The sequence below is a fragment of the Leuresthes tenuis genome, unplaced genomic scaffold (genome assembly GCF_036924035.1).
Source record: "Leuresthes tenuis unplaced genomic scaffold, fLeuTen1.0.hap1 SCAF_13, whole genome shotgun sequence".
In the NCBI taxonomy this organism is placed as follows: Eukaryota; Metazoa; Chordata; class Actinopteri; order Atheriniformes; family Atherinopsidae; genus Leuresthes; species Leuresthes tenuis.
Genome location: NW_027325367.1, coordinates 6,444,179 through 6,470,283, shown reverse-complemented (window position 1 = coordinate 6,470,283; position 26,105 = coordinate 6,444,179). Strand labels below are relative to the sequence as shown.

General features: G+C 41.3%; 1 protein-coding gene across 2 annotated transcripts in view; it reads left to right on the top strand.

The window, feature by feature from the left end:
• Window positions 1-919: 919 nt before the first annotated feature.
• jag2b (jagged canonical Notch ligand 2b) overlaps window positions 920-26,105 on the top strand; it is a 46,377-nt gene continuing 21,191 nt past the window's right edge. For both annotated transcript variants that reach the window (XM_072361767.1, XM_072361766.1), the window contains exons 1-5: window positions 920-1,229; window positions 1,928-2,248; window positions 19,578-19,632; window positions 24,866-25,123; window positions 25,975-26,035. In XM_072361767.1, the coding sequence (XP_072217868.1) occupies window positions 1,161-1,229; window positions 1,928-2,248; window positions 19,578-19,632; window positions 24,866-25,123; window positions 25,975-26,035 (764 nt within the window). In that variant the 5' untranslated portion in view covers window positions 920-1,160. The remainder of the gene's footprint in view (window positions 1,230-1,927; window positions 2,249-19,577; window positions 19,633-24,865; window positions 25,124-25,974; window positions 26,036-26,105) is intronic.

The window sequence follows — 26,105 nt, the reverse complement described above, 5'->3', positions numbered from 1 at the left end:
ACAGTGCTTTAATATGGATTTATACAATTAAAGCAAATAGTTTTGAGGGGCAACTCAACATGATTTCAAGTGTATTCAAAAATCACGAATCACATAGGGTCAAATAGGAGCTGACTGTCTGACTTCTTAAAGTTACTTAATGTTGCAGTAGAGGGCGCTCTTAGCTGCTGCAACGAAATCAAAGTGCTGTATTGGAGGAGCAGTTTTACCTTAATTTGCTGCAAAAAATTAGGCATGTTTTCTGTCAAATTAGAGCAAATTTGGTTATGTCATATAAGGAAAAAAAAGGCTGAAAGTAGTTTGGTGGGGGGGGGGGGGGGGGGGGGGGGGTAACAGTAGGTTTCAGTATTAAAAATGCAGAAAATTAGTTCCCAGGTAAACTATCTTTTAATATCATCACTAATATCATCACTGTCGTGAATTACAACTTCTTCCTTAAGGATAATATGATAATAAAATGATCTGAATGAAGTAAGTCTTCTGGCAGAATGCAAACAGTTATCCAAATTTGTCTTTAGCTCTAATTAAGACGTTTATCAAATGCAGTTCAGCGCCAACAAGGTCCCAATTTGAAATGGGCTAATGGCCATGCGCATCATCATGCCTTTGCGGCTGCGTTTAATTAATGTCGACCCCTGCTTTGTTTGCGGGCTGTAATGCGGTTTGTCTAAATGAAGCTCAATAGAAGCCCAGTATAATTCAAGTTTTAGGGAGGAGGCGGAGGAGGGAGGAAACGAGAGGAACGGGGAGGGAGAAAGAGGGGTGGGGTGGGGTTGAGGGGGGTTATTATACTATTGTCCGCCCCTTAATCCGGTTGGCTCAGAGACTGCCCGCAGGCCAATTTGTAAGTGGTTTGCGTAGCTGCCAATCAAAGCAGACGTCCTCTCTTCAGGCTGTGGCTACGAAACATCTCAGTTGCTGTGTGGAGAGATTTGTCGGAGGGACACTCCTGTACATGGACCATCAGTGCGCCGCAATCCGCCGCCTGCTCACACACACGCGCATGTAATGCCTCGGTGAAATCTGGACGGTGGAGAGGACACGCATGTGAATATTTTTTTTTTGCATGTCAGGAGAGGAGGAACTAGTCGCCGGGTCCGCGGCTGTTTGTCTTTTCTTATCGCTCCCCCCCCCCCATGTCACTCTAATTAATCGGAGGCATGTGGAATCGCACCAGGATTAGGAATTGCCTCCCAATAGTGTGCCTGCTGTTGACGTTGTGGACGGAGGTAAGAAGGCTCTCATTTGTGTCAGTGCTGTTTAGTTCTGCCTCGCATTGATGTAATAAATGTTTGAAATTGAAATTGTGAAAAGTTGGTGGGCGTGGGCAGAAGCATTTGCTCTCCGGCATTGCATATTCGCATCACATTAATCGATAATTTAATTACGTAGCTCTCAGTTGTGGGGCATGTGATCGTGTTACCATGACAAGATTGAAGTCTAAGGGACTGATAGGAGCTACTCTCCATTTTGGTTTAATTCTGAGTCTCCTGTGTTTCTTTATTTTTGAGAGGAGGGGTGAATTAGGCCTGAGCCAAACAAGTTGTAAATTGCATCGCATATGAGGCTGCTGCAGCGGTTAATGAGCTCCCGTCTGAGAGTAACCTGCTTGTCTAAGATCCCAGCATGCACGCTGTAGGGCGTTCACGTGAGCCAAACAAGTTGTAAGTTGCGTTGCATCAATTGGCTGCTGCGGCGGATAATTTTGCCCTAGCGCGTTCACGTGCTCCATTCAAGATGCGTTGAATTATTTTGGCACATTATCCCAAACTGGAAACCCCAAAATATTGCTTTTAATTAAAAATGTTTACCCTGTTTGGCCGTTGGGCATCTTTACGCACCAGATCCAGAAGCACAAATCGTGGCGTTGTGCGTTTTATACGGGTCTATATTTACATTGGGGTCTTTTGTAACGTCTTGTTTCCAGGTGTCCCAGTCAACCGGCTATTTCGAGCTGCAGCTGATCTCCGTGGAGAATGTAAACGGCGAGTTGGCGAACGGGGAGTGCTGCGACGGCTCCTGGAGCTCCCAGGACCGGCGCTGCACCCGAGACGAGTGCGACACTTACTTCAAAGTCTGCCTGAAGGAGTACCAGATAGAGGTCACCACCACCGGCCCATGCACGTTCGGACCTGGATCTACGCAAGTTCTCGGTGGAAATACGTTTTCTTTTAAGAGCGCCAAGAATAGCGCGAATAAGCTCGATGAAGCTGGCAAGATTTTGATCCCCTTCCAGTTTGCGTGGCCGGTGAGTGTGGTTTCCTCCTTCATCTAAGTGCTTCTTGACATCTTCTTTGGCAAGAGCATCATATACCGCTGCCTGTTTAAAATGTGGGTGTTCACTCGGCCACCTGCACACATTCAGACACCTTTCTGCATACATGTATATGTGGAGGCACTTTTTCAAATACAAAAATATTGTTGTTTTTTTCTCGTTTTTTGCATCATGGGCTGCAGCTCACACGAATTTCCATTCTTGAGCAACCTGCCAGGTCTTTCCTTGATTTGGTTGTCTTTAAAACCATAGAAAAAAGCAAATGTCTGAGCAGCAGTCCAAAGCGACCCCAAATATTAGTGAAAGCCCAGGTAAATTTGCATTGGAGATGTTTGATTGACTCTCTTTATAGCATCTAATTAAACAGTTGCTTGTTACACTCCAAACTGCTGCTTCTTTCCCTGACAAGGAGTTCCATAGTGGAAGACCTGAGCCAGAAAATCTGTAGAAAAGTTACAGTTTTGCTCATTTTATCTCCATAAAAGCTGCTTACTAAAAGAGATCAGCACCAGATTTGTACCTGAAGTCTTTACCAGTTGGTACCACAGCTCTTTAACATCTTGGTAGAGGTCCTGCATGTTTCTTTGCAGTGGGAACTGACCTCAGGAAATGTAGGAGCCTCCCAGCATCCTGTCCTTATGAGAATTGACACACATCAGGGCTAAATGATTACATGCTTCACAAGGATCTGGTTGCAGCTACAGTGTTGAGCGGTGTCATCTGGGTCGTCTTTTAACGTTGCCCTGATATATGAGGATTGGCTTTGCTCCAGTTCACCAGCTTGCACCTGTCCAGGCCATGATGGGGTGATTAGAGTGGGGGGGGGGGGGTGCTTTTATATGTAGATCCTGGGGAGGGAACTGCAACTTCTCACATGGAGAAAGTTGTTTTTTTTTGTTTTTCTACATTTCTGATTTGTGAAGTTGTTATTGGCTAGATTTATCTTTAGATGATTTGAGCTAAAGCTGTTATGACGTGATTCTACATGCATCTTGTATGCATATTTTACTTTTATACAAAGCAGTCATAAACTGGCAAGCTTTTACAGGTGTGTGAGAAGGGAATCTGCATGGTTGCAGGGTTTATTTGCCGAATAATTCTCTATTAAAATGATGTATGACTGACTTGTGAGCTTGAATGATTGGGATGAAGTGAAGGATGCCTGCGAGCAATGGTTCTGTGTGTTACTGTCTGGTTTTCACACCTCTTTCCCCATCAGCCTCCTCTTCTTCTGTGGATGCCTGGTGGCCTTTTCAGGTTAATTGAGCTTGTGTGATGGCAGATGAGTGATAGCAGATGAAGTAGGCACATTAAATATGCATGCATAGAGTTGGAGGGGAAAATAAAAAACCCTAAGTACTCGTACTGCAGCACTAAACGCACTTTTGGTCTTTGATAAGATCAACTTCTCAGTCGTGCAATATCAAGTTTCGATACACTTACTGTAATTTGCTTCGACAATTTAATGTCACGGTGGTTTTAGAAAAAAGCTCCTGTTTTTATTCAGATTAGTCATGTGGTGAGGCAACAATAAATGAGTGATTAGTTTATGGACAGAACAACGGCAAATTGCGGCTACCCTGAGCGATCATTTTCTGATCTTAGTTGTGAAGGTTTGCTGTTTTGGTGTAATTCTCAACTGGATATGTCTTGAATGACTGGGCGATATCTAAATTACCCAAATAATCCCTTTGTTCAGTTCAGCTTGTAGTGTTTTGTATATCGGAGTATGAATTTTATCTCTGGATATGCAGGCATCTGAGACTCTTGACTGAGTTTGAAGAATTTGTTGTGTGTAGACCAGTCTATTGGAGAAGCATTAGCTTCTTTCCAGAAAACGGAGGACTAAAGGGTTACATTATACAGTAAACTCAATTAAACACAACTTCTTTAATGTAGATGCTAATGATTAACAGCTTAATGTGCTAGTGTTGTCCTGTGCCCCAGCAGCCTGTCAGTGTGGTCTTTGTGCATTTAATGACTTCAGGGTTTTCCCACCTTTAGTGAACTAACGGCAACCTTGCAAACTTCTTTAAGCTTCAGGGGAAAATGTCAAAGGTGCAATTTTTCACACTCTAAAGGCGTGGGGCTGCTGTTTAGAGCATCAGGTGCTTCTCCACCTAAGCTTGCTATTTCTTTGACGCTAGCTCCAGGATTTTTGTGAATTGACTACATGGTTCATGTCACACAGAAAATAAACCCCTGAGAGGCTCTTATTTAACTCCTTGACAGACACCTCGAGGCAGAGGTGAAGAGGGCTATTCTGGTGTGTTGTCCTTCTGTAAAGCACCCCAGCTGATAACGGTGCACTATTCCAGTGCCAGATGTCACAACAAGCCTATGGGGTCACTGGCTGTCGTGTTGTTGCTGTCCTCACTGAAGAAACAAAGATGCAGTGTACTATTGGCTGTCATCTGGCCAGCTGCCCACTTGGAGCCCCGTGGAAACCAGTGAGGGCTAAACTCTTCAGTCATCTTGAACCAGACTTCAGCGACGGCCTGAAAACGAAACCACACAGGAGTTATTTTACTGTAGGTTCTAAACTCTGACAGCTCAGTTGTGATGTGTTTATGTGAACATAGAAAAAAAAGACTGTTTGGGGTACCTTGGGTATGATGCGAGCTATGTAAGTTAAGGTTGGGTTCTGTACTTAAACATGCAGAATACATACATCATTCACTTGAGAGAGCTGGCATCTTATTGGTTTGCTGTTTTTTTTTTTTTTTTTCTTCCATGAATTGTTTTGTTTTAACTCTCATGGTTCATATGCCAGTTCTGAGACGGTTCTTCATCTCCGAGGGTAGGGTGGACAGTAAGACTGTAGTGATGACTATCATCATTACAGGCAAGACTGCTGCTCTGCTGCCCTTTATTTTTTTGTTGGTCATCACACTTGTGATACAGTTGCCTGTGGCTGATTTTTACTTCAGTGCATGATTCATTCTTTGGAAATGAACCAGCTGTGGGTTTTTTGCCCTGGCTTGTCAGTTTCCCAGTAAAGAGGCTCACTATACAACTGTGTTGCTGCAGTTATAGATTTACACTAAGTGTCATCTGCTGCTTCTCTTCTAATAGTTTTGTAGCCTTTTAACATCTTGCTCATATTGTAATCCAGTCTTTGTGGGAACTGTGACCAATGAGAAACTTGGCAGTCAGAAAACAATTTCTTTTATAATAATGCTGTGTTTGGAAATTGGTAGTCATTTGCACATGTGAGCCTCAGTTTTAATTACTGTAAAATGAGAGTCACAGGGTATAGTACACATGTTGGTGAACAGTAAGCAGGATGGACTGTTTTGAACTGGATGAACTTTGGTGTCAAGCAAACGAAAATGCCGATGGGAAGAAAAAGGAGGAGCAGATGCTTGATTAAGATTGACAAGGCTCTTAAGTTTTTGGGTTCAGCTTGGCATGAGAGTTTTGCTGATTCACACTGCATTTGTGTCTCTCCTGTCTGCTCACATGCTGCACGTTTATGTTGCACATTTCCCATTAAAGCAAACTACTCTGAAATTAAGACTAACTTTTTACAGCATTTTAAGGACTGATTCTTTGTTCTAATAAAATCATGTGATTAAAAAATCCCCATCTAAAGAATTTAATGGCAGTTCAGTGATTCTGGCAATATGTACAATTCTTTTTGATTTGTATAGCACCGAATTACAACAAATATCCTCTCAAGGCACTTCATAGGTGCAATCCAATGACTTGTTATGAAGAAATAAGTGTCAGAAGTCAAATATTTTCTCACATATTCTAGATGTGAGAGCACCTCACAGGCACTACTACCTCTGGGGCAGTACAGGAAGGAGACAGGTGTTCCTGCAACTGGAAAAAGATCTTAACTTGGGATATTTGTCCTTAAAGATTTATTGCTGAAGGAGTTTTAAAAGCTGCTAAATCTGACAGGATAAAGTAGATGTATGGCATAAGATTGTGAACTGTGTGAGTTGAAAGCAGATATCGTCTCTTTAGGCATTTTAAAAAGAGATCTCAGTTTTTTTTAAGCACACGCACATTTTGAGTGAGTAGACGTTCACATTTTAACTTCCATGTATACAGAATGCACTATTTTGTTTAGGGAATAGTTTATTCTGTATTAGAGGAACGTTGTGTAGAGTTTGGCGATACCTAGTGGCCAAATTGCAGATTGCAACCAATTAACACCCTTACTTTACTTGGCTAATCACTTCTTGAGTGCTGGGGATGGTGCATTTACGCATGACATGCACACTAACAGACTTTATTAGTGATGTAGGGGATGTTAGAGAGCTTCCCACATATAGAACTGGAGTTACGTCAACGAGCCACTATTAGCGTTGGTTTGGAAAATTAGCTGTAATATATGTAAAGCTGACCAGTATTTAACATTGTGAAGTGGCCAAACCGGTTAGGATATTGTATTAATAGACAGTTTTTGTGAAATTTGAGTTGCTCCTCTGGTTCAGTGTTTGCTCGTTTAAATGTTAGCGTGCTGTCAATCCTGCAATGTGACTTAATCTTAAAAATGCAGGACCTTCAGCTGATCAGGCACACCTGGTACCGAGACCACTCGTTATGTGCAGACTTCAAAGTAATATCAGTCTTCACAGAAAGAGAAACAAGCTTTTCCTTACTGTTTAAGAAGCAGAATTTGAGTTTAATTGATCATATAGCAGCTGAGCAGATCATAGTGAACTATATGGAGCAGATATCAAACAGTTAGAATTCAACAGGCAGCTGACCAAGTTTAGTCCTCCTCCCGAGTGGTCTGATTGAGTTTCCATTTTGTTGGCTGGTGCTGTGTGTGCACTTCAGGAGAGTGAATGGAGGAGAAAGACACGTCTTACTTCCATTTGATCACTAATGAAATTGCCGGTGGAATTTCTCTGCCTCTCTCCTCTCATTCCCTCCCTGCCCTCTGGCTGCTTCAGCCGGGCGTTCGTTTGATGTGAGCCTGCCTGTAACTGTATCTTCTCTGGACTTGGATAAAATATCAGGCCTCCGTTCTCCCTCTGCTAGTAAATCGATGCATGTCGTCAGCCAGAACTGTAGCTGATCTGCAAGCACTAACCTTTTCAAGAAACAGAATTGCTTCTACCTGTTTTAAAGCCGTTAATTTACAGGAATATATAGATTTACTGTAAACTTCTGGCCTCTGTGCGTAGGATTGTACAAAGAGCTGTTTGGGTTTCTTTGGTCTGCTAATGCACTCTCTTGGCAGGTAGTTGGTCTCACATTGCTGATCATCTCAACAATGAAAGGCATAGACTATCTCATTCACATCTCATCAACATGCTGACCTGCACAGACCTGCTAAAGATTGTTTTTCTTGGAGGAAACCCAAACCATTTGAATAGTTTTGGCTTGCGCCCCTGTCCATGTCATGCATTGTAACACATGCATACAGTGCTGCTTTAATAGTTTTAGTTTGTGCTATTGTTCAGCATTTCTTCTGCATGGGTCATCTTTCTTGTACTTGGGTAAAGACCAGTTGTCTCATTTACATAGTAGCAAGTCAAGGCAAACTTTATACCTCCCTGATCTCCCCGTGTCATTTTATGAATTCTGGAGGTATGGATGCACACTTTGGAAAACTCTCCCCTCAAAGGACTAATTGTCTCAGCCTGTGCATGTGAACACAAAGTAAGTCATGCTTGTAGTTTTGTGAGCGGGGATGGGGGCAAACCTTACCCTGAGGTTTGTCTAAGTATATAAATGGCTGGATGTAGATGCTTAATTAGAAAAAAATAGTCTCTTAACTGGCCTCAACTGATCCTCGAGGAGAAGAGTATTAATTAGTGGATTTCTTAGGCAAGTTTTTCTTCATGAGTTACCAAAGCAAACATTTTAAGGATTTGCTTATCAATGATTTCGCTCTGAAATGAATCTAATATCTTTTTGAAGCATCCAGTTTTAAGCTGGGGCTCAGCACTAAGAAAACAACACAAACTCACAGTACTTTAAGGCCCTATCTCCATTCCTCCCCTTGGCTCTAACCATTGGTTCTGCAGAGGTTATTTAGGGACCATTTGGATGGCTGGATGAAGTCAGAATATGTATAATTATTTTGTTAGGTTTGTTTCTTTTTTTCTTTCACTTTCATGAGTAAATCTAGCAGATCTTACTCACGAGAAAAGAGAATAAATGTCAAGCGCGGAGCAAATTAAATCTAGGTTATTTGATGCAGTCTCGAGCTTTAATGAGGAAGAAGCAGGGCAGTGGTTTAATTAGCAGTTCATTAAAGTACTTTGGCTCATGTGCTGTTCATCGTTCCTCCTCTCACTGTCCTCTCCTCTCCCTGAGACTAGAGTTAGTTATGTTTTGGATGTACAGAGCCAAAGGGTAATGCAGGCTGCCATGGTTGGCCACACCTGATACAAGCTTGTCAGAACTGTTGCTAGGAGATGGCTGCATAGGCTTCTAGTAAACAATTATCCTCCCTATCTGTGGCTCCCTCCCCCATCCATCCTCTTCTGGCCCCAGTGCTGCTGTGTGGAAAACCACTCACACGAGTCTCACCTGTGTTTGAGCTCAGCTCTATATTGATTATGCAATTAGCCATTCAGGCTGCACTCCCCAAGGTGAAATGACAGACTGTTATGAGAGCTCTCTTTTTTCCAGAAGTGGTGCTTATGTTGTGTTATTTGTATTTTAAGATTGCAGACTGCAGCTTTAGTTTTTTTTATGTTCTGCAAACAGCCTAATTAACTATACATCTTGGGTGCATCTTCCTCTTCCTTTTTGTCAGACATGCCGTTAAAATTTCAGAGCTGATGGATTAAAACCAATATTAACCAGACAACATGTAAGCATCCCTATTTTTCCATCTGCAACAGCCCTTATTAACAGACTGTCTTTGATCTCTGCTGGCTTTAATGTAGCTACTGCTGTTTTGATGTTTGTTGGTTCTCATAATTAATCATTTGGTAAAGTATGACCTGAATATCTGAGGAGCAGCCTTAGGGTATATTTTATTGCTGATACCCGCAACTGCTACATTTGAATGTGTTTTAGAGGGGAAAACCATAATAAAGGTCCCTATATCCCACCCTTTTATATCCTATCAAACAAGCGGCCATTTCTGATGGAATCGGACTTATCCTTTAGCCACTTTTGATGCCTTTGTGTCTTATAGCCTTTCTTAAGCAGTTGCCTAAATTCTGTAACTATTCTTTACAGTCGAGGGCTTTATTGAACTGTGGCGACATTAGCTTGTTTGCTCTCAGAGTAACGTCAAAGCTTCATCACATTCAGATTATTTAAAGTCTGTTTCACTTGTCTTTTTACAGAACTGCAGCTGCTTAAATGGGAAAAAATGTATTTGATCTATGAATCTCTTCTGAATTATTTAGCTTTTCCTACGGTTGCATTTTTCTGTGTTTTTCATTTAAGCTTTTCAATTCCACTCGAGACTTAATGCATTATTCATCAAGAATAAACCTAATATAGCTTTTTGTTTTGGTTTTACCTCATTGTACAAGTTGTGCTAAACTAACTTTTTTCTTGCTCTCCGTGTTATTAAAGTAGTTTTTATTCTTGCACTGTTGCTGTAACACACACAGGCTGTGATTCATGCACATACTTTATTGCTTGAAGTAACTGTCAGATCGAAGATGATCACAAGTCACATTATTTTTTTCCAGTAATGTGATAATGTGACTCTTTGTCATATTTCTTATGCAAACTAAGAGTGTAAATCTGAACTTGAAGTATAGATTCAAGGAAGCAAAAAAAAAAGGGTAGAAATTTAAGAAATAAAAAATCCTGCTGTTAAGTTTAGACGAACTGTTAAATCAAGCAGCACATAAAGAAAATTATTCTCACTTCTGCCTCTCGCGCCGCTTTCTTCCCAGCAGACACTGCACATTTTGTGTCCTGTAAGTCTTATGTAGTACTGCCTGTCATCACAAGTGTAACTGTGGTGCTCATCAACAGAGATGCAGTGTAGTATTGACTGTGCGATCTGGCCAGCTTCCCGGTGGAAGCTCGCTTGGACTGAACTGTCACTACCATCTGACTCTGAGCACATTCTTGATATTAAATTAATCTGTGTAAACGTCGGAGGGAGGGGGCAGCAGGAATTCACCCTGAAAGTGTTTGGTTCATTCTATGACAAGGTACTCAGCGCACAAATAAAAGCTTCTCCATAATTATTTTAGGTCACAAGTCTGCTTTCTTGCTCGCAGCCTGAGGAAGGGGTAATCTTTGAGTTTTTTAACTATGACTGGGCAGATATTTGGAGGCTGGGGGCATGAAACAGCCAATTCATCAACCGTTTCATTGGCTAAATAAAACAGTCGATGAATCGTCTGTTTCATCTAACAAAGGCCTCATTACTTGCAATGTAGTTACAAGGCATTGCTAAATGAAATTGTTTTCACTTCTGAACTTATTCTCATGATTCATGGCTTTCTGTGGCTTTGCATGTGCTAGCTGTCCCAGTGACTCTTCTCTAAATTTGGACATATGTCTGTCTGAGCCAAAATACACCAGAGTCCCTCTTGTACTGTCCTCCTTACCCAGATAACTCAAAGCTGTCGGTCCAGACGATATCATTGATATAAACAGCTGTTTAGTGATTTGAAATGCTTTCAATGTTGTGGAGATTGTGGCTGCAGATCTGTAGGATCTGTCAAGTCAAGTGTCCCTGATGTCGAGCATACAATTTTTGTTTGAAGAATCCTCGTCCTGAGCTGACTAAAGGGTAGTAAGTGACAAGGGTGTCTGCTGAAAGTAGGCTTATTGTAACTCGAGCAACGCAATCACTACGTGCGTCTCATTTTAAAAGGAGCAACTGAACCATGTCTCTTTGCATGCTACCAGCTGGTTGATGTTGCAGAAACAATGGAGGAGACGTATCCTGTTGCCATAATGTATGAAAATTTACGCATTTATCTCGGTCAGGTTGGTGCCTCAGGAAGAACTACAGTTTACCTACAGCAAACCCCTGTCCTGTGAATAGCCAGTCGCAGATAAAGACGCTTTATCATTTTTGAATGTGTAAACCGGCATTCAAATTTGGCTGTCGAGGAGACTTTTGACAGGATTTTGAGCATTGTATGTAAAGATTAAATAAGACGGGCAGACACATGAAACTACACATGGTTTACCCGGGAAGCAGGTTTTTGGGATATTTGCATTTTTCCAATTTGAGTCCCTATTGTTAAACAATGTGTAGATTTGATCCTTGTTATGCGTTTTCTAGACGGTTGTAGTATTTGGGTATGTTTCATCCACAGTTAAGTCTAGCTCCGGTTATAGCTTGATCAGTTAACTGGATTAGTCCTTTGTCCCTGTATACATGAACAGTAGGGAAATTGATTTTGTTGACCCATGTCCAACATTGTGGACTGTGTGGAAAAACAGTCAAGAAGCTCTGCCGCTTCTAACTTTATGTGAGACCTCACCGTACATGTAATATAGCTGAATTCACTGCACAGATGTTGTCCTCATGTTACTCTGGATTTTGTCAGATGATGCTGCAGTTAAAAAATCTGGATTTTGATTAGAGCAGAGCGACCGTCTGGAAATCATTGAAATCACAGCAAGCGGACATGCAGTCTTAATAGGCTGCATCTCATCATGTACATCACATTTTTGATGCGTTTAGCCATCTAACAAAAGAAACAGAAAAATGTTAAAGTGAGAGCAGCTTTACCTGGAATTCAGCTGCATTGACATACGCTGCCTTTATAAAAAGATGCACGCTATCCCTTGTGGTTGTCCTTTGTTGTCACCGGCTTCTTCCTTTGTGCATTGGACAACAGCTGTGGAGCATGTGCAGTGCTCCTTTGCCCATTTGAGTCTAGTTTAGTGCATATGTGCAAAAGTAATCGGACTGAAAAATGACATTACTGTAAATGGAAATGTTGTGTTTTTTGCGTTGACATTTATGTGGAAAAATCCCAGAGATGGGTTGTGATTTGTGGGTCCGGTCTAACTACATATTTGGGCTTCGTTAACACAATGAGGATGAAATGAGTCGCACCTTATGTTTTTTGTCTTTTCAGGGCGGTTTCAGTTCTAATTTTCAATTTAGGCACTTCAGTATTACCTAGGAAACATATCTGGTAAGCAGCTGTGCGACACGAGTGAGGACACTTATTTGATTTCAATGGGGCTTTTTGCTTATATGCATATTTTGAATGTTGTTACAATGGCAAAAGCTAGCCATCTAGCTTTTCTTCTCCTTCAAAATCTTTTCTGATGAAGCTGGACAAATATTTGCCATCCTCTATAGCTAAATGTCATCCACAAATCTCTGCGATAGCTTCCAATTCAGAACTGTTTGTGTGTCTCAATCTAATCTCTCGATTAGTCTCACAAATGTGTTTTCTTGTTTTGGCTGATATGAATGATGCACAGAAAAAAGTATCCAATGCACTTGTACATCTGTTGTTAGGATTGTGAACAGGCAAATCTGATCTGTGTTGAATCTAAATTGAATGTGGCTGGAAAATGTGAAGGTAGCCTTGAATTGGCAGGGAGTTCTCATTACTGTGCAGATGACTTTTAATCATCAACTGTACTTCTTACAACCCATGGTGTGTATTAACTGTTAACTAAGTAGACTGTTGGCATTAAGACCATGAAGTATATGCAACATGATTCCATTGATGCCGTCAACATGTTGCACAACCGTGAGGTGCCAAATAGATGCAGAGCAGTAAGTTGTCTGTCTTTGCGTGTGCACATTTCCGTAGTCGCTCGTGTGTTTGCATCCCCTGCCCCTTGTTAAAAGAATGGTGTGCAGGTGCTAGAGGCTCCTTGTGGGGGTAATTAAAGCATGTCATTACATGGGCAGTTAAATTGTCACTGTACTGTTGAACCTGTTTGAAATGATAATGGGGCTCTGCTGGAGGCGGAGCTGTGCTGAACTCCAGTCAGGCGCCCTGTTGCTTTGGGTCAGGAATTAGCCTGCTAATGTTTCTGAAGCATGCTTGTTGCTGTTGTATCTCAGACTTGAGGTGAGGTAACACAGCGGAAGTAATGAGCAAATGTCCATGAGCACAGGATACATGAGCTTTAACCTGATTGTTTGAAACCCTTAAGCTGTTTCTTGGCATTCAGGATGATGAAGCTGTGACTTGAGTGTATATGGGTATTCGTTTGCACAATAGATTTTATTAACAACCTAGTCGGGTACTTTAAGATAGTGTACAGCTTTGCTATGGAATTAAAATGTTTTCAGTTTCCCCCTTTTTAAAAAATTTCCTCTTAAAAACAGAAGTCAGCTCTGTTTTGGCAGAATTACCATCTGTAACCACACTAGTTTGGTTTTGAATAAATATAAACTGGACATTGACATGTTTGTGGTTTGCTTGTAACCTCATTTAGCCGTTGTATGCAAACGAACGTGCGTGCGCCCGTGTTTGTTTTACGTGTTGCATAGTCTTGGATCATGCTGGTTAATTAGCACCAGGAGGGGAGGGGTTTGTTGTATTGGAAGTGCATGGGTAATGACCCTGTTGGCATAGTAGCAGCATGCTCAATGGGCCGTTTGTGTGTCTGCACAGCCGGTATACACCAGTCAGCCAAATGCCTTGCCCTCAGTGCGACATCTCTTGGCACGGGATTCTGGCAAGGAACTGGCAGGCAGACCTCATAGTCGTCCACCTCACTACCTAGAGAGGATATGACTGATACGTCTGTATCTGTCTCGTCATCCACAAATCTAGTTTTGAAAGTAAATATTTGCCAAATTTCCCTCCTTTTCTTTTCATGTTACATGCATCGAAATCCGTGAATCACTTGGTTAATATTTATTTCTATATTTATGATTGAGTTTGGAAGCTCAAACATGTGGTCAGGAACACTGCAGTAAATGACTGCGACTGATTGGTGCTTAATTGAATCATGTGGAAAATGAATTCTTACCATTGTGATGTCATTTAACAAGCAAATTTATTCAGGCTTTTCAAATGGGAGAATTTGGTGGGTTGTGTTTCATTTAGTTAAATTTTGTGATAAATCTTAAATTGAAAATTAACTATTTTGGTGATGAATTTATCATCACAATGATAAACAGAAACTCTTGGGGACTGATGTTCTCTCCTTTTCTTTAACATTCACCTGAAACGGCAATTTCTGCAGATACTTTACCTGCTGCCACCTTTGCCTTATTATGAACTAGTTATTTCTGCCAGATGATAATTTCTAAATGCAAATTAATTCTCTTATTTTGGTGCTGCTCAGCAGAGGTCAGTGCGGATGTCACGGGGGTCAAACAGCATCAAACTTCTTCTTCTCAGCCTGCCAACAACCTCTCCATATGCAAGGATTTTGCCACTGGAGGTCTTTGATCCTTGCCCCTGAGCAGATTGAGGGGCTAAACAAGGAGAGATTGATATTTCAGTCCACCCTCCTGGCAGAAGTGATGGGAAGCAGGTTCGCATCTCATCCAGTTTTTCTGCATGTTACCCATGAATAGCTGCTCCCTGCAACCCTAAGACCAAAAATGCTCCCCCTGGCTTTGGAAACCTCTGGGGTTTTCCACTCAGATGGTGTCTAGACTTAGCAACATTCATCTACTTTAGTGCCTCGCACATCTATGAGCAGCAACCAAATAATTTCACTCAGTTTGATTGGATTAAAGGGAAAAAATCTGAGTTGATTGAAATAAATTCACTCTCTCTCTTTCTTCTATGAAAGAGGAGGCTATTTTTAGTAGAAGCTATAAATCATATCAGTACATGCTGATGGAGCACCATTGGGTTTAATCTAGATTTTTAGTAGTTCTTTCAAAGATTCATTTATAAAAAGAAAAAAAAAAGTACTGGAGGCATCACTTGCTGTTTCAGTCATTTGTTGTAGCTCAATGTGCATGGTGGCATAGCGTAAACTCTGCCATAGTAAAACCAAAAGCTAGGATTGACATCACAGATTAATGAAGATTACATGCAGCGATTACTGGCCACAGGATGAATCATGTTGACCTCAAGTCCCATCAGAAGGCAATAAATCAGGGAATGTCAAGGGAAGTCTCTGCAGAGGAGCTGGGAACATTGAGGTGGACATTCAGGTCATCTCTCGGTGACATGGGAAACAAAGATAGAACAAGGTCACAGACAGTGTTTTGTTGGTGAACACTGTAAATTGTATGCAAAAAGGTATTTTAAAAAAAAAAACAACTTTGAAATGCCAATAAACATTTGAAATCTCTTTCCCCCAAAAATGTCTGATATGAGTCAATAAAAAGGCTGAGTCTGCAGCACAGATGCACCCCTCCAGTAGTGCTGAATTGTTAGTAGACTGGGATCAGGCATGGGATTACACACAAGGCCTGGATCTCACATTCTTAGTATTCTTCGAATGCAAACACGCACATCACCCTGCATGCAGAGGGCTGACCCCTCTTTTCAAAAGGAAGCGTGCAGATCCCATGCTTAGTGACCCCAACCTGCCCCGGCTTCCACTTCCCACTGCCACCTTTCTGTGTTCCCTGTCTCTTCTATATTTCAATGGCCACCTTCTACTCATCCATCTACCCCTTCATCTGTCGTGGGAACCTACACCTGTGGCTCTCCCCAGGCATCGCTCCACCACATCTTTTGCCTTCCCAACTGTGGCCTATTGTTAGGAGTTTAAATGAATACCTGATTTCAGTAAACAGATTTTAATGCCATGTGACACAAAGATGGCAAGTGTCTTTTACATAATTGCACCCAGCAAATACAGAGCACACCACACATAAACATCCTTTTTCACCATGCCCCCCTTTTGACAGTAAATCCTCTAATCCATTAGGGGAACGGTTGGATAGGGTTTTGGAGATTTGACCTGCAGTGGATTCTTTGTAGTCTCAGATAAAGTATTCCACGCTGTCTGATGCACCTGCAGTGTGTTGAATTGAGGGAAAGAGTTCTAGCTTAGATGGATATAAGATGAGAACATGTGTATAAACCGCTGGCGGCGTGTTTTGACTTTACCAGTGCAACAATCCTGCTCAGGCTCTGTAGCACACATGCTGACACTAATTGTCCTCGTGCTGACTGTGTCTCTTCACGGACAATGGTTTTGATTGGAATGGGGGTGAGTTACGGTGTTGGGACAAGGGTCTTTGTTCGGTAGCCTTTCCCCCTTCCCTCCCCCATTCCTCCCCTTTATCCCCCTGCCCATCCATCTATCTTGTTCCAACCATTTGGGCAGCTGTCACTTAATCCAGCTAATCACAGACTGGGATGGTCTGTGGGAAACCAGACTAGTCCATGGCTTTGCTCATCCCTAACTGACTCAGGGGACTATTTACCCAACCATTTACAACATGTAGGCATGCAAGCAAGCCTCAATTTTATGTTAACACTAGAAGGCAACGGTCACTGTCTGGCCACCTGCTCTTTCTTTGATCTTTGATGGTTCTTCATTACAAGGTTTGACTCTTGCATAGCCTGATGGAACAGGCAGGCTTCATGCAGCAATATCCAACCACTAATGCATGCATTGCCACTCATAGTTTCTCTTGTATACATTGGCATACGTGCACACCCACCCACATGCTCAGACTGGGGCAGCCAGCCCTCCCTTTTGTGATGGGGGGATGGGTGGAAAGGTCAGAAGCCGAGCTACATGTCGTGGGATGATGCACGTTCATTTCACATAATCCATCTTTGAGGCTGCATCTGTTGCACGTCTGCGGTTCGATGGGTTGGCAGAGCTTCCTGCAACAGCAGCATGAACATCACACGTAGACCTCAAAGCCTCCCTGATTTCAATCATTTTGAGTTCAGCTTTTACATCTCAGACATCTCTTCTGATTTAGTCCTGTTTTTGACATCTTACCTGTAGATGCAGTCTCATGCACCCGTGCTCCCGATGTCTAAACCAAGCTCTTTATCTTGCCCCTAACCCATCATCATCCCTCCTTTTCTCTTGTCACCCATGGTATTTCACAATAACACTCCCCTCCCCTTCCTCCCGCCACCACCCACAGACAGACAAGCCTGCTTAATCCCACAGCCCAGCAGCAACCAGCCTACCAGCTTGCTGTTCCCCCAGATCAACAACACAGATTCACAAACACACATTTTGCAGTCCACCTCCCTCTGATTTGTCTCCCACGCTTTATTCACGCACCCACAAATACTGCCTTTAAAAAAAAAAAAAATAAATAAATAAATAAAAAAATTGATATATCAACCATCCTCCCCTATTCAGCACCTTCTCAATGACGTTACACTAAAGGTCACAGCAGTCACACTGTGGCTACTACAACTGTCACGGGTAGTGATGTAATGAGTGCTATTTAGGTCAACTGGTTGCCTAGCACTGTGCCCTGGAGCACACCAGCTAGATTACTCTTGTGATGCTGGTTTGCATCTGTGTGTGTGTGTGTGTGTGTTCATATTTACTCAGACCAGCATCAGCTCTGACTGTGCACAATGCTCAGAATTTAGCTTTTTTTTTTCCAATTGATTCTTCGGTATCTATAAAGTGTTAAACATGAAAGTCATAAAATGGTTTTAAAGAACCATTTAAACTAAACCAATTATATGAATGATTAATATATGTTGGCAGAACAAAATGCTGCAGCAGTTTTTCAGAATGTGATGATTACTTTTTAAAAAGGTTTTATTTAGCTAAGAAATGTTAATATTTTTGGTTTCAGCATCGGTTAAAGAGTTTGGGGCAGAGTCTTACCATTTTACCAGAAGTCTGGGTGAAGTAACGGTCCAAAACCAGAAGTATTCGGCTGAATGTTGCATGAGAAAAGGCAGCAAATACTCACTTGAAAATGAGTTCCCTCCCTTAAATCATCATGAGCTGATCTAGTTTAGTTGATTCTCCAGATTCATTGATGAAATATTCATTTTAACAGAGAGTAATCCACATTTGTCAACACGCCACTCATACTGGTCGGGTGCAAAGCATAACTTGGTGTGAAACTAGATAATCCCCTTAGCTGCTGATTTACCTCACTGTCTGACAACCAAGGACAAAGCCAGTTCATCTCATACAGCTAATATTGGCAAAGTGACCTTCTTAATGGCCATCATATCTATGGTGGCTTAATGTTTAATGAAAATATGGAGTAAGATTATCTGTTGATGCGATTTTGTCAAAGAAGCAGAAATTCATTCATACCAGACTCAATATTTTGGGAAATATTTGGTTTGTTCTTAAGAGTTTGAGAAGAGGTTGACCTAGCATCCCTTTTCCTTTAGCTTTTTAATGACTGTGCGACTGGTTTCAGTCTTCTCATTTAAGCGTTGGCAGGAATTACAGGCAGTCAGCTTGGTTGAGTTTCTCTGTGAAGCGAGATTAGCTTCATGAATGATAAAACAATATTCATAGAAGACACTTGGTTGTCTGTCTTGAAGTTTGAAGAGGATTGCAACCCAATTTCTGGCATCCCCTGTGTCAAAAGATAAGTTGAACTTATCTCTTTGTCTAGACATTTCAGCCACCTTCAGCATCAGCATTACCTTGGCCTCTGAAGCACAAAGCAACTCCACCTCTTTTTTTTTTTTTTAATCTTTGTTCGTATGAGCAAGTAGAACCACAACTTAATTCTCAAACCAGAACATGTAGGTTCATATTGGTGCACTGCATACTGAGCCAGAGGAACGATGTGCTAAGCAATGTGATGCTCTACTCTGCTTGCGACTCCAGCTGCTTCTCTTTGCTTCTCAGTCGGACTCATTGTAGCTTGCTCTCTTATTTCTGAATCATTGGGTTTCATAGTGGTGTAACCTAAGCATACCTCTGGGTAACCGGGCTGAGTTTTATAAGAGACTGTAGTAGCTATGAAATTTATTTATTTTTTATTTCCATAATTCGTGTGTGTGTGTGTGTGTGTGTGTGTTCCTGTTGATTTTGTGGAAGAATGGCACGACTATGACCAAAATGATCCTCTCCATTGTTCTTTCCGCATCAGGAACACATTGTGATTGTAGGTGTTTACTTCTCAGTTAATCTGAGAGCAGAATAACAAAGGCCCTGTGTATGTGTTCCATTGTGTTGCTTGGAGGAGAATGACATGTCATTTTTGTAATGATGGCTTGAAATGAAGGAAAATACTTTCCTCTCTCTATATCACATTGAATGTAAAACCCATTTTTCCATGCTAAGGATGCCAAAAAGTTTTTCTACCACAAAGAAAGTGAGATGTGGCATCATTTACTCTAACTGCAGTGATATTTCTTTTACTCCCTGAGAGGGTGATCATGTCCCCTGATCTTGTTGGGGAAATGTATGGAGTAATTTTTTTAATTCAACATATGCTTTCAGCCTGTGGACAGCAGTGCATGAGCATTTACGCTCATTCAAGCTCAGCTTTTGCGACATTGAATCTTTGTATTAATTTTTTCTCTCTCCTCTGCAGCGGACGTACACGTTGATTGTGGAGGCTTGGGACTGGGACAACAACACACGCAACAGTAAGTTTAAACATCACCCGCATCTCAGTGCGGTTGCTTCTACAGTGTTCTATTATAAGTGTGTGATTTGTGGCATTTATACAAGTTCTCTGTTACATGGATGTCATAATCTGGTGATGACACTACAGAAGTGTAATATTACTCTGGCCAATGGGCATCCAAAACACTTCAGGTTCCATTATTACTCCCATTCATAAACTGTCAACCTCTCTCATTAAAAAAACAAAAAACTAAGTTGATCAGTTTCTGCTGATCTGTTGTCTCGGATCAGTGTGATCAGTAGTCACTTCTGGCTTGGAACAAACGCCAAGATGGTGACAGCTGATTGCCAAACTCAAGACTTCATGGTAGTTCACTGTAACATTGGCTACATCCTCCTCTCAGGGCTCATATACACCAAACTGACTCCAAATAAAAGCAGTGACAGCAGACTACCCAGCTGTGTCTCCTCATGCCAGCCGCATGGGGTTTAAAAAAAATAAAAGATAAAAATAAAAAATGCACTTGAACACTGCAAAAAAACACCTTCAACAGCAAACTGATTTACAATGTACGCATGCGCAAGAGGACACAGCTTGGCCATTCAGAATAGAGCAAGAGTCTATAAATTATTCAGACGGGTAAAAACATGAACAAAAAAAGGTTTGGGAAAATGGGGTCATTAGTAGTTCAGGTTTTATTATCCGACATGGTTAAGGGTCAGTTGTAGACTGTTTATAATGTGTTTAGACTCAAAATCCTCCATTTCAATTTTAACTAACACATTGTCGGGATATTCGCTGAGCTTGGTCATGTTAAGTGTTAAATGAATATTTTCTAGCTTCTCGATTGGATTAAGTAACAATTCACCATCTCGGTGCCTAGCATCCCTAAGTTACTATATATCCCCAACCAAGCTACATTTTCACTAATAGATCAGAATTCCCTTTTTTTTTTAAAGTGCTCTCTAAGGTCAGACAATTGTCTTTGATACGAGAGGTTGCATCTTTTAAGTTCCAGTGTCTGAGTGACCCACCTCAGTTCTGTACATACTGTGTATTTCTTATGAGTCAGTTGCCACAGAAGTCCATAAATCTCATGTAACAGCCATCTTTGCGTTCCATACTCTCAGACTACTTTACGCAGGACATGTAGGTTTAGTTTGGCTGTGGGATGCTGGTGTAGCCGTTAGTATAAGGTCTCCAATATCCTCTACAGCAGGTGAAACTCAGGGATCTCTATGAGACCGTAGATCCTCAGCAGTGTAAATTCCCTCAGCTTTGGTGAGTTAGAGGGCATTGTTTGACTGCACCTTTTTTTAATTCCTTGCTGATTAGTCAGGCTGGCTTTGCTCCTTCAGGATGCAGATGTTTGGCCAGGGTAATGGTGGGCGTGTAGAAGCCACATGTCTTTGTGTTTTTTGGTAAGTTCATAAAATGCAAACTCACTGCTTTCCTGCAGTATAACATTAATTCATTAAGACTAACTTCTCCATCTTTGCTGTTTTCACTGCTGTTCAATGTGGCTTTAACTTTGCAGCTTTAATGTTCTTTTAAGACCGGAAACTCACTAGCTGACATCTGTATCCTAGAACTTTGCAGGGTTAAAAAAATAGATGTTCTGTTACTGCACTGATGTGGAGTTGTCCACATTGAAATGGAGTTTTTCACACCTCTAGTGCTAACTCGTACATCGATTAGCCACCACATTGTGTTGCTAAAACAGCTCAGGCCTGTCAAGCATTGAAGGGGGACCACTTGGAGTGTTCTTTGGCGTAAGTTGAAACTGATTTGTTCTGCTGCTTTGTTTGATGGGATCAGGAGTTTTTCAGGGAAGGTCTTGAGCAGTTTTTTTTTTTTTTTTATTAAATTTTTTTTAATGCCAGGGCAGGGTACATGATTTTGCTGGTGGATCCCACTGCCGTTTGGTTGTATGTTTTGTGTCGTAAAGGCATCCGCATTAATGGCAGGATGTTGCACTGTAACTGGACACAACGCTTGTTTCTTCTTACTTATTGGGTGAAATGTACTGTGTATTACTTCTGAAATATGTTTGATGCCATAGCCCTGATGCAGATTACAACACTTGGTTCTCTCAGCTATGTCGGCTCTGGCAGACACTTCTGACCAGCTGTATCCTGTTTTCCTTTGGTTATGTCCGCTGGGTAGACTTCTGTACAACCCTCTTTCCCGTCTGAGCAGTAGCACAGTCTGGGAGGAAGAGCACTCATTGAGAAGCAAAATGTCTGTCTGGTTGTAGCTTTGATCTGTGGAGACGATGGCGTTTTTCATTCGTTTCTAGCACCTTTGTGTGCATGCAGTCATGCCTAATATTTAATTTATATATATATGCTGGGTTGTACTGTCAACTCTCGCTCAATCTTGCCTCTTGTTTATATGAGGTCATTGCATCCTGTTTTGTCCATAACATCAAACGAGCTTCCACCCATAAATGCAGACAATGGAGAAGAAATAGGTTTTGACATCATCGCTCTTTGATTAGCCCTGTCTAGTCTCCTGTTGCCGCATTGATTTTGTACATTTACGGTAATTAGTTCTGATGCATCTGAGGCATTAATGTTGCTTGAAACAGTCCTTCCAGTTGCTTGCACTTAATTTCCTGTCAAGTTGCTGTAAATAAGCAAGAGATGTGTTCCTGGTCCAGTCCAAGAATTTAGAACTCATTTCTGTTACTTCTTCATAGATTTATTTAAGACATTTCTTCTTCATTCCAAAGAACAAGCAGGCTTTATTTGATTTAGTATTGTATAATTGTTCAAAGCTGAACCAAGTCTTATGTCTGGCCACAGACATCAGCTGACTTCAGCCTTAATGTCATGAGTTCAAGGAGCACAAATGTCTAAGAACAAATGCTCCTTTCTGTGTCTGTGGAAGATCACAAGGGAGAGTCTACTTGTGGTGGCAAAACATCTGTAATGTCCCAGTGGGCTGCAGTCTTGCAGGTGGGTGGGACAGGTACCATTCATGTACTATATATATATATATATATATATATATATATATATATATATATATATATATATATATAATAACCCCCAGTTATTAGGCAGTGCTAGTTCCAAGCATATTTCACCAGCAGAAATGGGGACACTGATTTCAAAGGTTAAAGTGAAGATCAAATTCAATGGGACGTCCAGTAACTGCACATTATGTCAATATTCTCTTTTTTTTTTTTTTTTTTTTGTCGTGATTACCAATAGTATTACTTTGTTCAGTTATGTTGGTACGTTTATGACTATTGTAGATTAAATATGGAATTTTAGTGTGTCAGAATTACAGTAGTTTGTTTTTTAAGCGTGAAAGTAATTAGTAATTGGGGACCTGCATCATTATCTGTCCCAGAACCAGTGAAACCAGAGATTTTTAAAGATGTTTTCTTTGATAGTGTCAAAACTTTTGTAACTATACAATCAGTCAGTTAGACTGTTGTAGTCACAATGGACTGCTGAGTCGATTTTTAGTGCTTCTGCATTCTCTTTTTCATGCAGTTTATAAGCCTAGGACAAAGACGTGTTAGTATTTGGATGGACAGCAGTGCTATGGAGTCAGTATTGGCAGATATTCAATTTTCAGTCCGTATTCAGAGAGGGGAAGAAGTTGGATGGGTGTGAAGTAAAGAGACCATATTAAGTTGTTAAGGATGCTTTGTAAAAGCGGTCATGGTTTAAATTCATTATGAACTTCTTACCATTGATGGATCAATAGCTTAACTACATGTGCTGGAACAAGGCTTCATGTTTTCCACTTTGCAGAGCTGGGAGTTCATCTTCACGGATGGAAGCTTCTGTCTAGCTGCTTTGGGTCATTTAAGGGCCTTCCAGACAGCCAGCCTTGTAGGTCGCAACAGCTGTAACAGAGGACATAAAGTGATGTGTATGGAAATGGTCTAAGTAGTTGACACCTGTGGTCATGAGACAGTAAAATGTGGAAGACATGACATTACAGGTCTATGAGGCATTAAGTTGAACAAGTCTGGCTTGAGTCAGCACTAGACTCATGTCTGGTTCTACGTAAGAGCCGACCAGTGTGTTGGTCTGTTAGTGAGATTCCTCTCCTCCGGCGTCATGTCCTCCAGTGCACCTCTCTCCCCTTCCCCCTTGTGTTCTCAGGAAAGGCAGCCGGCTGTTTTCCTTGTGTTTATCGAGCAGGAAGTGGAGCCGACCGGGCTCAGTGTTTAGACACTTGGTAGCAGAGACCGGCTTGGGCCCATGGCCCATTGTTCTCTATCTGGCAACTGCTGAGGGTTATTTCTGTTGTTGTTGCTTAATTCTGTCTGACATTGTGTCAGTCCCCAGCAGAGGAAGGTGCATGTATGCATGTGTTCCTGCCACAAAATGTATTTGGTGCATAAAGCCCATAACTATGGAGGTAAAGAGTAGAACCCACTCATGAGGTGTTTTTTTTTTTTTTTTAAGTTTGTAGTACAGCTTCCAGAAAATGTGATGTGATAAAAAAGAGTGTTTGCATGCTTGAGGCTAAATGGCAGCATCCACCATCAGCACTTCATGGCAATGTACTTCTAAATCTCACTGGGGATGTGTGCTGTCACCAGAAAATGGATTGGTCTGCAGACAATGAATTTCAATTGCATACTTGATATTCAGTGGGTACTTTCCACACCCACTTACAAAATACACAATGTAATATCAAAGTGTCTCTACACTGAATAAGAATGCATTACACCTTCGTGTAGGAATGTCTTCACATCAGATTAAAGCAGATTCTGTGTCATTGTCTGATTTTTCTTTTTTTTTTGTGGTTCACATAATTAATTTCTGTCTTTCTGCATTTCGATAAACAACATGTAGTGTCTAATATGTTAACAAGTAATTAAAGCATATTATATTTTTGGCAATTTAGGGAACGGCAGAAAAGGCCCACTTGTGTACAAATAGATGCTTATTAAACACCCAGTTTAATTTGGAGTTGAACTTGGGGAATTATGTTGGTCTTTACCATCAGATGGTGGGATGGGAAGTATTCAGGACAGCCCTGAAACTAAACAACAGTTTCTTTCTGAGGACACAGTGACAGCGGAAATTGCTGTTTTATGATTTAAAGGCACCTGAGTGGAACATCAGTGCCACCAATTTATTGATTTGAGGAACAATGAATTGTTGTTACTCGTGATGCTTGATTTTGTGTCCAGGCTATACTGTGCAGCCTCTCAGAAATAATCAGAGAAGACTAATCACAGTGTAGAATAAGTTTCCTTCATCTTGTTTTTGCTTCAGATGACGAGGAGCTGCTGATCGAGCGCGGCATTCACACTGGCATGATCAACCCCGGCGACCAATGGCAGACCATCCTGCACGACGGGCCTGTGGCCCGCCTCATTTATCGTATCCGGGTGCGATGTGACGAAAACTACTATGGGAACAAGTGCAATAAACTGTGTGTTCCTCGGGACGACTACTTCGGCCACTATCGCTGTGAGCCTTCAGGAGCCCAGGTGTGCCTGGATGGCTGGATGGGTGCGGACTGCAGAACAGGTGAGCTGATGGTGGTGTGAAACCTATTCTGTGGACATGCAATAAACTTTGCCTTCACTTATTTAGTGAAATGTTGACATGTCAGCAGCCAGTGTCTAAGTGTTTAATTATGTTGTTAAAGTGTCTGCAAACCTGGTTAATAATTAATGACAAGTTACCAAATTTAAATTTTTCTGATTTTAGCTTATTAAAAGTTAAGATGTGCCTCCTTTTTTAAACTTACTTTTGGACTATTGGTGATTCAAAGATGCTCTCGGGGGCTCTGGGGAAGTTTTTCTGTATATTAAAGAGCTGAAAATGGATTAATTATATGAACGAATTGAATTGACCTAATGCCCTACTTTTTTTTAATTTATTTTTTTTAACCTTTTTGTATATGTTTTATCACTATAGAAGCATTTAGATTCACAATGCCAGTCCATAACTGAACAAACATGAATAAATAAACTATGATTGATGAAAATTCAGTGTACTTATGTCAAAACACAGCAGCATTGGAGTCGTGCTTGTAGGTGGTGTTAGGAGAGAGTGGGGGGGCCCGCAGTAAATCATCCAGCTGACCTTAGAAGACGAAGAGTGAAAAGAGGAGGGGCGGGTTGTTTTTAAGAGGGGGTAGCATTTTACATGCAGGCTATAAAGTTGTCCTTTCCTCGCCCACAACTCTGTTCAGGGTGCCATGAATTCTCACGTCTTGTTGCACTTGTTAGAAAGATGACAAATTAACCAGCTTCACCACCACCTCCAAGTTTTTACTGTAGTTTCCCCCCCTGCAAAAAACCTCAGACTTCTGACCTCCATTTTCTAAATAGACATGACCCTTTTAATTTTTGCACTTTCTTTTTCTTTCCCAGCGATCTGCAAACAAGGCTGCAACCTGTTACATGGCGGCTGTTCTGTGCCAGGCAAATGCGAGTAAGAATGATGTTTTGGTGTTATACAGAAATGTGACTTCTCAGGTGTTTTTCCTTCATATTTTTGTTGT